The sequence below is a fragment of the Bos grunniens genome, chromosome 1, assembly GCF_055505025.1.
Source record: "Bos grunniens cultivar Pamir isolate PY7600 chromosome 1, Bosgru_T2T1.0, whole genome shotgun sequence".
NCBI lineage: Eukaryota > Metazoa > Chordata > Mammalia > Artiodactyla > Bovidae > Bos > Bos grunniens.
In genome coordinates, this window is record NC_141165.1 from 60,388,536 (window position 1) to 60,402,277 (window position 13,742).

Sequence of the window (13,742 nt, forward strand, 5' to 3'; positions counted from 1 at the left end):
ATTAGAAATGAAGCATTAATTATGTTTCAGATTCATTCTGTTTCTAGAATTTTTTGACTATTTCACTGTTTGGAATTAATTTAGTCAACTGGTTTGTTTTTCATTTTTTTAAAACTGGCTTATTTGTCTAACTGGAAGAATAATTTGCATACTTACTGAAATGTGAAGTTTTCTTATTCTCTTTTACGTTGCTTTTCTATTTTTTAAACTTTGACCTGCACTTAAATATACTTCTGTAGAAGCAAGTTATTTGTTTAAACCTATATTTAAAATGGAATATAATTATATGACTTTCACTTTCATGTGTATGGCAAATTAGGAGAAATTTAAATAACTGAGAAAGTGAGTCTGTATAAAAGTATTACTTTAGTTCTTTGAGACAAGTGAAAACAAACTTTGCTTTTGGACTGGAATATTAAATTGTTATTGGATTCACTTTTATAAAAATGCTACACTAAATTTTTTTAACAACTTTATTTAGAAATAATTTATAATTTAAAATGTACAATTCAGTGTTTTTTACTATATTTGTGCAGAAAGTTGTGCAGCCATCACCACAATCAATTTTATAACATTTTAATCACTCAAATAAGAAACTCCATGCTCATGAGCAGTTACTGTCTTCCCCAGGCTCCTTCCCCTTAGAGTTCCCAGACCTAGATAACCATGAATCTACTTCTTGTTTCTACAGATTTGCCTAATCTAGACATGATATATAAAGTATCAATACTTTATCCTTTTTTAATGACTGATTAATAGTTCATTGTATGGATACCACATTTTATTTATCCATTCATCAATTGATCGACATTTGGGTTATTTCCATTCTTTGGCTATTATGAGTAATGCTGCTATTAATATTTGGTTACAACTTTCTGTGTGGACATATGTTTTCATATCTCTTGGATATACATCTAGGAGTGGAATTGCTGTGTCATATGGTAACTGTGTTCAAGTTTTTGAGGAACTATCAACTGTTTTCCAAAGCAGCAGTACCAGTTTACATTCCTACTGGCAGTGGATAAGGATTCCAGTTTCTCTGCATCCTCACCAACACAGATGAACCTTGAAAACATTCCAAGCAAAAATATCTAGATATAAAAGACCACATATTTTGTGATTCCACTGATACGAAGTGTCCAGAGAAGGCAAAACTATAGAGACTGAAAGTAATCAGTCACTGGTTGCCTAGGTCTGACAGCTGGAGGAGAGGTTGGGGGGAAATGGGGAGTGATTACTATTTAATTGGAAGTGGGTTTTTTTGACGTGGGGTTAGGGTTAGTGTTATGATTGTTTGGATATTTTACAGTGAGTTTTTGTCAGTTTTTATGGGTTTATAGTGATATTATGAATATATTAAGAAAATTTTATCTAGAATTATAGGGATTTGCTCAGAATGATATGGTGAAGGGGAATAAGTGAGTGAGTATTGCTGGTGGAACAGGATTTTGTAATACGTTTGAAAATTTCCAAACTAAAAAGTTAAAAGAAAAGTTGGTAAGCCAGGAGAATGGTGTTTTAGAAACCCAGACACAGAGTTTCTATAATGATCAGTGGGTAACTTTGTTAGATGGTATAGAGAGGTCAACGAGAGTAAAGACAAAACGTGCCATTGATTTCCGCAGCTGCTTTAATGACCTTAGATACGGCCGTTTTAGTAGTGTTTGGACTAAAACCTGACAGCAAAATTGGGAGAAATGCTTGGAAGATACGAACATAGAGAAAGCAAGGTGGGTCACTCTTGATGGTAAGAAATGTTATTACTAGTAAATCTAAAAGATTATAAACCTTTAATTTAAAAAATATAAAAGTATGAAGTCAAAATTCAAAGACCCTGCCCCCCTTCTGTTGCTTTTCACTCACTGCTTCCAGCTCAGTTTGCAGTTTTCTCTTGAAACTACATTGTGGCTGCAGAATGAATGGCAGCCTGGGCGGGAGAGAAATTTTTGAGAAGGAGACTCAAACCTGCCTTTGCCTGAGAAGAGCTAGTGGAAGGAAAGAAAAAATAACAGTGAGACTGGGGAGGACTAGTGGAATAACTCCTAGAAAAGATAAAAGGAAGGAGGGATTCAGTGGCCAAGTTGGAGAAAAGAACAGGGGCACTCGTTTCTTTGAGTCAGAAGGGAAGGAGATCACTTCATTTTTCTCTCTCAAGTAGTAGACCGGTCCCTGCTGTGAGTGACTGAGGTTTGGACTGGGTTGATGGCATCTCTTGGTGTAACCACAGGAATGAGCAAAAGAATGGCAGCATGCAGGACCCAGGTCAGGCCCCACCTATATTCAAAATGACTTTTTCATTGAGGAATGCCATGATGCAGGGGGATGATTCAGTTCATTGGCAGTTGACTAACGGAGCTGTTTCTTTCTTCTCCTCTCTGTGTGTAAGTTTACTAAACTGTGCATTTATATTTAAAAGCCAGCTTTTTCACTCTCCTCTTTCACTTTCATTAAGAGGCTCTTGAGTTCCTCTTCCCTTTCCGCCATAAGGGTGGTGTCATTTGCATATCTGAGGTTATTGATATTACTCCCAGCAATCTTGATTCCAGTCTTGTAATTCATTATGCATGATGATACAGCATTATGCATGATGTACTCTGCATATAAGTTAAATAAGCAGAGTGACCATATACAGCCTTGACGTACTCCTTTCCCAGTCTGGAACCAGTCCGTTGTTCCATGTCCGGTTCTAACTGTTGCTTCTTGACCTGCATACAGATTCCTCAGGAGGCAGGTAAGGTGGTCTTGTTTTCCCATCTCTTTAAGAATTTTCCACAGTTTGCTGTGACCCACACAGTCAAAGGCTTTGGCGTAGTCAATAAAGCAGAAGTAGATGTTTTTCTGGAACTCTCTTGTTTTTTTGATGATTCAACAGATGTTGGCAGTCTGATCTCTGGTTCCTCTGCCTTTTCTAAATCCAGCTGGAACATCTGGAAGTTCATGGTTCATGTACTGTTGAAGACTCGCTTGCAGAATTTTCAGCATTATTCTGCTAGCATGTGAGATGAGTGCAATTGTGTGGTAGTTTGAACATTGAATGGCATTACCTTTCTTTGGGATTGGAATGAAAACTGATTTTTTCCAGTCCTGTGGCCACTGCTGTTTTCCAAATTTGCTGGCATATTGAGTGCAGCACTTTTAACAGCATTATCTTTTAGGATTTGAAATAGCTCAGCTGGAATTCCATCACCTCCACTAGCTTTGTTTGTGGTGATGCTCCCTAAGGCCCACCTGACTTCACATTCTGGGTTGTCTGGCTCTAGGTGATTGATAACACCAGTGAAAAAACTTGCTTAAAACTCAACATTCAGAAAACAAAGATCATGGCATCCAGTCCCATCACTTCATGGCAAATAGATGGGGAAACAATGGAAACAGTGACAGACTTTTTTCTGGTCTCCAAAATTACTGCAGATGCTGACTGCAGCCATGAAATTAAAAGACGCTTGCTCCTTTGAAGAAAAGTTATGACAAACCTAGACAGTATATTAAAAAGCAGAGACATTACTTTGCTGACAAAGGTCCGTCTAGTCAAGGGTATGGTTTTTCCAGTAGTCATGTATGGATGTGAGAGTTGGACTATAAAGAAAGCTGAGCGCCAAAGAATTGATGCTTTTGAACTGTGATGTTGGAGAGGACTCTTGAGAGTCCCTTGGACCTCAAGGAGATGAAACCAGTCAATTCTGAAGGATATCAGTCCTGAATATTCACTGGAAGGACTAATGCTGAAGCTGAAACTCCAATACTTTGGCCACCTTATGTGAAGAACTGACTCATTGGAAAAAACCAATGCTGGAGAAGATTGAAGGCAGGAGGAGAAGGGGATGACAGAGGATGAGATGGTTGGATGGCATCATCAACTCAATGGACATGAGTTTGAGCAAGCTCCAGGAGTTGGTGAAGGACAGGGAAGCCTGGCGTGCTGCAGTCCATAGGATCACACAGAGTCGGACACAACTGAGCAACTGAACTGAACTGACATTTAAAAGCAATCAAGCAGGAACGCTCTTCAGTCCGGAGTACTTTAATAGTTGTTTTTCCTTTCTGTGAGCCTCTTGAGAATGCTCTCAAGTAAACGATAAATTTGACAAAATGACTAGAGACCTCATGTGTCGATAGAATCATTTTCACTTCCTCTTTTAAAGAAACAAGTAAATTATCCCTGGCCATTAATCATATTGCAGTGACAATCTAAAATGTGATTAGGGTAGATTCGATTTGCTATATTTTGAATATAAATATTGTTAAGAATTAAATGGTTATATATATATAAAGTTTGTATCTATGAGCCTCATTTAATATTTTGTAGAAATTGGAGTGGAAGTTACATTACCTGCTTCAGAGAATAGAATTATCTAAATAAATATCTAAACAGTTGTCCTTGTTAAATATTTCTCTGTGTGTATGTAATTGTTTCTCCTCAAGATTTTATATAGTAGAAATTATTTACTAATCACATTTAGAGGATTTAAAATATGAGCTTTACTTTTCCTTTTTATATTTTTTAGGAGACCCATGTACAGTATCATCTCAGTTGGAGTTAGAAGAAGCCTTTAGGCTTTATGAGCTAAACAAGGATTCTGAACTGTTGATTCATGGTAAGGAGTAGTCATTTCTTACTCTTCCTATAATCTTGGGAAATTTCTTATTTGCGTATGCCTTCCTGGATATTAAACTGTGATCATATCAGTGTTGCACAGCAAAATTTTAGCATACAATTTAAGAATCGAGTGCCCAGCAGAACCTAAGTCATCTTCTTGCAGTTTTGTAATGTATTCAAATAATAATTTCCAGAAGTAAGATGTCTTAAATGTTCTTTCTTTTGTTTAAGGGTTAACCGTGAAACTGTTTACGTAGTTACCATACACTTTAATGTGTTAAAGGTCAACAAGCCTCAGAGGTGGGCAGGGGTATAGAAAGAGAGGCTGAAACTCAGCCATCACGTAACTGGTACACTGTAGACCTGGGTTGTATATCCAGATATTTTCATCCCAAACCTGTTCTTTTCATTCTGCCATCCTGCCCCTCAAATTTTTTATGTCATGTAGAACCCACTTAATATGATTAATATAATTGTAATACATTAGCAGTATTTCATATAACATTTTTGGGAGCCTTAGGAGACCAAACCTAAGGAACTCTTTAAAACTTGAAACAAACACACATCTCCCTTCAGTGTAATGACTCATTTCATTACCTTGTTGTCATTCCTTTGTACTTTCCTTTACAGTGTGTTTTCTTAAAAAACAAGTTTGATTTTTGTCTTCCTTAGGAATTTGACATAGTAACTCCCAAAGTTTTTACACTCTAATTTATTGAGATCCTGGAAGAACTTTAGAAGTCATTCTTTGATCGTCTCTTTCTAGAATAAAACTACAGTGGATGTTTAAAGAAATTATGGATCCATAGTCTTGAGCAGTTTAAGTGTTGTTGCTTTTTATGCTGTATCACAGATCTGTTTTCAGAAGTTAGCTTACATTTCAACTTTCAAAAATATTTCAGGAACTGTACTTCCCATATTCTGTGTTCTAAACCACGTCCTTTTTGTACATCACAAAGAGTTGACTAAATGTTCATAAATGTGCTATTTCATTATATTCTCTTTAAGAATGTTTTGAATTAGCATGTTTATGGATGTGTCGTTCCTTAGACAAAGCTTATGTTTTTGTATTTGGGTATGGTTTTCAATGAAGTTTAGTATATACATCTTTTAAAAACTATCGTGGCTTATGTTTATATTTGAATACATCTTGCAATTTTAATTCTTCATCCTAGAAGATTTGTTACTACAATAAAGATTTAAGGAAATAGTTAATGACTTCTCTATGACAAAAAAGTCAGTTGGTGATGTAATAGGGACAGGAATGAGTAATTTGAGCTTCTAATACATTTTTTATGGATGGTGCTTTCATAAGAACTTCTTTCATTATAGCCTTGGTAAAATGGATCCCTTCCAAAAATCATACTGACCATATACTAAAATACCTTATGTCACGAGAGGCTCTTGACATTTCGATCAACTTATATGATTTTTTAATTTAAAATTCTGTATAATTTGTATGTTTTTAAACATGCTGTATTAATTTTAATTTGTTGTCTTTCAGTATTCCCTTGTGTACCAGAACGTCCTGGAATGCCCTGTCCAGGGGAAGATAGTAAGTGTTTATCTACATCATACCTTTGAGTAGAGTTATTTATGATAAAATGGCACAAGTGAAATGAAATCAGAACTAGAACTTTTAATTAATTTCTTTTCTTTTCCATTCTTAAGTCTAATTGAGAATAGATTAGCACACTGCCTAAATTCTCTACTTTTGCTAGATCAAAATCAGGCAGTTAAAAAAAAAAAGCAGGTAGTTTTTGATTACAACTTACTGATAATCGTCTATTGTGCATTTGAAAGGAAAATTAAGTTCATTATAAGTCATTTCTTGTTTTTTAATTTTGGAAATTTTCAAACCTTAGGAGAAGTTTAAAAAACATAGAAACATTGAAAACAAAGATACCCATATATCCTTTACCTAGATTCACCAGTTATTAACATTTTCTATATTTGCTTTATCTCTGTATCTGTGCACACATATACATACATGTATATACACAACAAACACTTATTTTTATTTTTTTGCTGTATCATTTTAGAGTAAGTAGTTGACATGACACTTTACCTCTAAATGCTTTATCATGAATCCTTAGGGACTGCTATGGGACTTTCTTTTGAATATCTAATCCACTGCTTAACATTAATGAGATGAGCTGAAAGAGTCAGACAACTCTTCAGTCTGATGGAATTTGAAAATGCAAGCTTACGTATCAGTTCAGTTCAGTCGCTCAGTTGTGTCCAACTCTTTGGGACCCCATGAACCGCAGCACGCCAGGCCTCCCTGTTCATCACCAACTCCCGGAGTTTACCTAAACTCATGTCCATTGAGTCAGTGATGCCATCCAACCATCTCATCCTCTGTTGTCCCCTTCTCCTCCTGCCTTCAATCTTTCCCAACATCAGGGTCTTTTCAAATGAGTCAGGTCTTTGCATCAGATGGCCAAAATATTGGAGTTTCAGCTTCAACATCAGTCCTTCCAATGAACGCCCAGGACCGATTTCCCTTAGGATAGACTGGTCGGATCTCCTTGCAGTCCAAGGGACTCTCAAGAGTATTCTCCAACACCACAGTTCAAAAGCATCAATTCTTCGATGCTCAGCTTTCTTTATAGTCCAACTCTCACATCCATACATGACCACTGGAAAAACCATAACCTTGACTAGACGGACCTTTGTTGACAAAGTAATGTCTCTGCTTTTAAATATGCTATCTAGGTTGGTCATAACTTTCCTTCCAAGGAGTAAGCGTCTTTTAATTTCATGGCTGCAATCACCATCTGCAGTGATTTTTATCACGTTATTACTTTTGATATATGGTATAATTTATAGGTTATAGATATTAAAGAACCCATTTTTATTTGTGGTTTCTGCACATATCCATGACTTTAGAAGGAATAGTGGTAAATGTTTTGTTTTCTATTAAGTGAAATAGCTCTAAACTTTTAATTCTGTAACTCTTTATGCAACTTGGTAAAAAGGAAAAATTAAAGAACTAGGTGTTTCTATATAGAGTTGTGGCTGTGTACTTTATAGACTGGAGAAGGAAATGGCAACCCACTCCAGTATTCTTGCCTGGAAAACCCCATGGACAGAGGAGCCTGGTGGGCTACAGTCCATGGGGTCGCAAAGAGTCGCACACGACTTAGTGACTGAACAACAATAACAACTTAATAGGAAGGTGGGGAAATATAAGGAGTAGGTAGGGCTCTGAAGGAATAGTGAAACATTTAGGTTTGGATTCAGCTAGGAGTATTTTACTGGATTTCCGGTGGCAGATGGGTTACAGCCAGCATGGGCTGCCTTCACAGAGGTGTTGGAAAAGCAGCTGTCCTCTCTTTGTCCAGGTGAGAGTTTTGAAAGTCTTGTCATTGTAGCAAGTCTTGCTTGCACAACCCCATGGGTCCAAATCTATTATGAGTCTGTAGTACACTTCCCAGATAAAATGTCGTTTCCTAACTTTTCATTATATTTCATGCTCACATTGCCACTTTAAAATTTGCTGGTGGAGATTTTGATATACTCCTCCTTGGTATAATTAATATTACTAAACTAGAGCATGAAGGAAAATTGATAACCGTTAAGGTGATCTCCTTTTTTAGGTGGCTCTTTTAATTCCTAGACAACATTAACATGTTTAAATCTGAGATATATCAAGTTGTATAGTTCATGAAAGTTTCTTAAATAAGATACTCTTAGTTTAAGATAGTAACAAACTTTCTTCTTTGGTTATTCCTAACAAAATAAATAATTAAAAATAAAAGCATACATATTTGAGGTTCTGTATTAGGGTTTCCCTGGTGGCTCAAATGTTAAAGAATCTGCTTGGAATGGTGGGAGGCCCAGGTTTGATCCCTGGGTTGGGAAGATCTACTGGAGAAGGAAATGGAAACCCACTCCAGTATTCTTGCCTGGAGAATTCCACGGACAAAGGAGCCTGGCAGGTCCCAGTCCTTGGGGTCCCAGAGAGTCGGACGTGACTAAGCATGACTAACACACACGCATGTTAGTGGCTCAGAGGTGAAGAATTCGCCTGCCAGTACAGGAGACACAGGAGGTGGGGGTTCAGTCCCTGGGTGGGGAAGATCCCCTGGAGGAGGAGATGGCAACCCATCCAGTATTCTTGCCTGGAATAAGAATACCCAATCCAGTATTCTTGCCTGGAAAGTCCCATAGACCGAAGAGCCTGGTGGACAGCACACACATTATGCTTCTCAGGATTTCTATTTCAGAGCATTTTACCTGTTTTATTCTTTATTAATTTTAAATAATAGACCCAGTGCTATATTTGCTTTAAAATGAGTTTAGAAAGCTAATGGACTCTCCACAGTATTTCTATTACTGTGGAATGACTAAATAGGAAATATATGTAATAGTGATTGATTTAACCAAAATTACACTGGTAGAGTTGATTTGATCTCATGGAACCTCTTAGTTTGTTTAGGGAAAGTATTTAGAGTATTTAAAAATATAAAAGCCATTGAATGAAAGATTGTTGTGGAAGAGAATATTCTTGTGGTTACAAAATGTTCGTTATACAGTACTATACTTATAAAACGAAGAAAACTAGCCATCACTGTCTTTAATAGAGTGATTGAATACCTTGTAGGAGTCAACAATCTCACATTTGTATATTCCTTGATGTGATGCAGTAAGAAATACACATCGCCTATGTGTTATTTTTGCCAAAAGTATTTAATATCTGGGAAGTGTTACAGATCTGTATTAGATTTGAGTCTAGTTAGGAAACAGACAAATCCAGAGTGTAGGACTTAAGATAAAACAGCTGCCTAAACTTTTTCAACATGATAAAAAACAAACAACAGTAAATGAGACAGAGTGATTGGTTTAGCATATATTAAAGAGACAGAAAAGGTATAGTAACGAAATGCAATGCCTAAATCTTGACTGGATCCCGGAGAGAAAAAGAAAACTGAAAGATACTTTTCAGGCAAATGGGAAATTTGCATATGAACTGTATATTAGATGTTACTGAATTAATGTTAACTTTCTAAGACACCGTAATGGTATTGTGGTCAAATAGAATTAGGGGGAGTGTCTTTAATCTCAGGCCATGGATACTTGGATATTTAAAGGTGAACTGTTACGATGTCTGCAATTTATTTTTAAATGATTCATTAAAAAAGTGTGTGTGTAAATAGAGAAGAAAGCAAATGTGGCAAAGTGATTGTAACTGATAAATGTGGTTGAAAGATGAAGGCATTTATTGTTCTATTCTTTCAACTTCTCTGTGGGCTTACAATTTTTTCAAAATTAAAAGGGAAAAAATAACAGAAAAGCAGTAATAGTTTTTCAAATATTTATACTCCATGGGCTTTATTTTCATCTGATCTCTTGATGAATCTATTTTATTCTTTCACTTTCAGGTTTTTAATCAATATATTTTTTTTGTAGTGAATATCATAAAAAATCATAGACTTTATTATAAAATGACTTATAATCACACTTGCTCTTTTTTAAAAACTTTTAATCTCTGTTTAGAATCCATTTACAGACGAGGTGCACGCCGCTGGAGAAAGCTTTATTGTGCAAATGGACACACTTTTCAAGCCAAGCGTTTCAACAGGGTAAACCTTAGTTTGCTGAATGTTGATAATTGGAGAAATCTGTTTTTTTCCTCTCTACTGTTACTCCCTTCTAAAGGAGTAAGTAAAGAGTTAGTTGCTTAGTCACGTCCGATTCTTTGCAACTCCATGGACTGTAGCCCGCCAGGCTCCTCTGTCCATGGAATTCTCCAGGCAAGAATACTGGAGTGGGTTGCCATTCCCTTCTCCAGGGGATCTTCCCGACCCAGGAATCTGAGGCTCCTGCACTGCAGGCAGATTCGTTACTGCCTGAGTCACCAGTAGGGTGACCTATAATTCCCAGTTTGCCCAGTGTAGTGCATTTGCTATCTTGAAGCACTTTTTAATAGCATCTCTTGACTCTTAAAAATGTTCCAGATTGAATGATTAGTTATATGATTACCATAGCTGTAAGAAAACTGGATATTTTGAATATAATTCAAGACAGCTAAAAAATAAGCAAGGTTTAGTTTGCAGACCATTTACTATTGGGTTTTTTTCTTTAGTTTTCTCTGTTTTAGAAAATGATCTTTGCAGACACTTACCTAGTTTTTACTATGTACCATGCACTCTTCTGAATGCTTGACATGTACTGCTCCACTCAGCTTAAGGGATCTTAAGTTCTGCAACTAGGGATCAAACCCGTGCCCCCTGCAGTGGAAGCACAGAGTCTTAACCACTGGACCACCAGGGGAGTCCCTATTTTCCATTTTAGAGATGAAGAAACTGAGGTGCAAAATAGTCAAATGACTTGCCCAAGATAACCCAGCTAGTAAGCGACAGAGCCAAGGTTTGAAAGCAGTCTTTTTCCAGAAGTCCATGTTTTTACCTACTCTTGACAACTACAAATATATGGATTCCATTTCCATTCTAACTGTGCTGAGTTCTCAGTTCATTAATGTAATAGAAGCCACCACCTGAGGTCCCCAAATTCCTATTCCCAGTTGCAGAGATATTTTAAAAGTTTTGAAGTGAAAAGTCACTTTAGATGTTGCTGCATAAGACATGTTTGACCTCTGAACAGTCTAGAAGGTTTATGTTTGCTTGAGAGTCCTTGCACAGGTTTTCTGCCATGTTTTTCAAGTTTAATTCACTTTTCCTATTTTCATTACTCTGAACCTAATTAGAAAAAGACTGAAAATCCATGGACTTAGGAAACGTCATGGTTACAAATTTCACTGTCTCTTTAAAACAAGCTCTATTTTCTGTTTATTTCCCATGACCATCATAGCTTTAAGTTGTGTATGATGAAGGAATTTGAGTTAGAGAAGAAAACTACTTATTTCACTGTTCTATGAGCAAACTGTTGGGAAAGTTTATGATGTGTTTTTTGTTAATTAAAAAAAAATACTCTTGAATTAATCTCTCCAGCGTGCACACTGTGCCATCTGCACTGACCGAATTTGGGGACTTGGACGTCAAGGATATAAGTGTATCAACTGCAAGCTCCTGGTTCATAAGAAGTGCCACAAACTTGTCACAATTGAATGTGGGCGGCATTCGTTGCCACCGGTAAGACACCATTGTCTAATTTTTCTTTGATAGAGGATTTTTTATAACTCTGCTAGAACATAAGACTAAAACAGGGGAACGTTAAGGAATCAAAGCTCAACAGTGTTGTTACAGAATGTGACTAGGAACACTTTAGGAGTACAGTTAACATATTGTGAATTTGGAATTAGATTACTACAAATTTGTTTAAAGGATATGGTTAACTTCTTTGTTTGACCTGCTGTAAAATCCTTTGGTCTAAATTAGAAAAATGTAAGGAGAATCATTTAAAAGCTATGTTTTTCTTCTTTTAGCTACTCTTCAGTCTAAGCTCCCATTATTGTAGCATCTGTACTAAGCATAAAGCAGGTGAGAAGAGTCAGAGGCTTCCTGTTTGCTATGTGAAGTGTGAGATAATGGGGAAGCTTTTGCACTTAAAATTTTTGTTTTTCACTTTCTATTTTAAATATGAAATTAAAACGTGTTCATCATAGAAAAAAGATGAATAAAAAACTTAAATAAATATCCTCCATTAAATCTACTATGTAAAGGTAATGGTCATTTGGTGCATATTCTTCCAGAGCTATGCAAATTTATATGCATAAAGATTTAAAATCCTTCTATATTAAAAAATTTGTAAACATATATAAGACCTGATGGAGCAGTATAATGAACTTTCATATACCAGTTATCCAGCTCCAACAGTTACCACCTCACGACCAATCTCTGCCCATACCCAGTTAGCCTGAACTCATCCTATAGTATTTTGGTGTGTTGTTTTTTTTTTTTCATCCTATAGTATTTTGAAACAAATTCCTCTTTTTGCTCTGCATCTGCACTTACTGGACTACTGGATTCTTCAGCCTGGATCCACCAGGGGGTTGTGAGGGGGCGGTGAAGTTGTCAAATATCCATCGAGCCAATGTTCAAAATTTTGGTTGTCACGTAAATGTTGTAATTTTGTTTTCATAATTTTCATTAGGAATCAGGATCTAAATTAAATTCATATTTACAATTAATTGATACATCTAAGATATTTTTAAATTTACTGATTCTTCCCTCTCTCTCTCTTTTCCTTATACTTTAATTGTAGAAGAAATAGTGTTATCATTTAAAGTGTTTCAGAATCTTTCTCTTGCTTCTTCATGGTTATGTTTAAAATGGTCTCCTGTCCTCTTTATTTTCTGTGTGTTAACAGTTGAATGTGAAGAGGTTTGATTAGATTATGATTTTTGTTTTTTTTGTGAGTTTTTTTGAGATTACTTCATAGAAGGTGGTGTGTTTATCCATCAAAAAGCATATAATGTTTTTATGTCTTGTTCTTTTACACACTTTTTAACAAAAATTTGACTTTGTGTTTACTGTTTTCTAACCCATTTTTCTTGCTGAACAGTATATTTTGTTCATCTTTCTGTACCTATATATTCTTCATTTTTTTGCACATTTTTTTTTTGTGTCTTTACCATAATTTATTTAACCAGTTCCCTATTTGAGTTGTTTTCTACATTTTCCTATAAGGAAAATCATAGTAAACTTCCTGGTAGATTAATCTTATTATTTCCTTAAGGCTGCAGAAGTAGAATTACTGGATTAAAAGATGAGCATTTTTTAAAAGATCTGCATTTGTCTTTTTTTTTTTTTTTTTCTTTTTACTTGCAATGCTAGTGATAGAACCAAAGGCTGATTATATCAAACAGGAGAAACGTAAAGGAAACTAAACAATTTTATGTAATCACATGGCCGTGATCCTATACAGTAAAATGGAAATTCAAAGGACATGATTTTTCTGAATGCAGGAGACCCCGATTTCATTCCTGGGTCGGGAAGATTCCCTGGAGAAGGGACAGGCTACCCACTCCAGTATTCTGGCCTAGAGAATGCCATGGACTGTATAGTCCATGGGGTCACAAAGAGTCAGGCACAACTGAGCCACTTTCACTTTCACATGTGGATATTATTAAAAAAAAAATGTGGTAACAGATCTAGAACCTTTGGCAAGCTAACGAATGAGTAATATAAATATCAATAATCAACTTTGTCCTTCATGGTGATTACCGTCCGATACTTGC

At 36.0% G+C, this 13,742-nt stretch overlaps 1 protein-coding gene across 3 annotated transcripts in view; it reads left to right on the forward strand.

Moving 5' to 3' along the window:
• Nucleotides 1–13,742, forward strand: part of PRKCI (protein kinase C iota) — a 70,736-nt gene that overhangs the window by 29,619 nt on the left and 27,375 nt on the right. For all 3 annotated transcript variants that reach the window (XM_086394060.1, XM_086394059.1, XM_086394067.1), the window contains 4 exons: nt 4,506–4,595; nt 6,102–6,152; nt 10,100–10,185; nt 11,554–11,694. In XM_086394060.1, the coding sequence (XP_086250186.1) occupies nt 4,506–4,595; nt 6,102–6,152; nt 10,100–10,185; nt 11,554–11,694 (368 nt within the window). The remainder of the gene's footprint in view (nt 1–4,505; nt 4,596–6,101; nt 6,153–10,099; nt 10,186–11,553; nt 11,695–13,742) is intronic.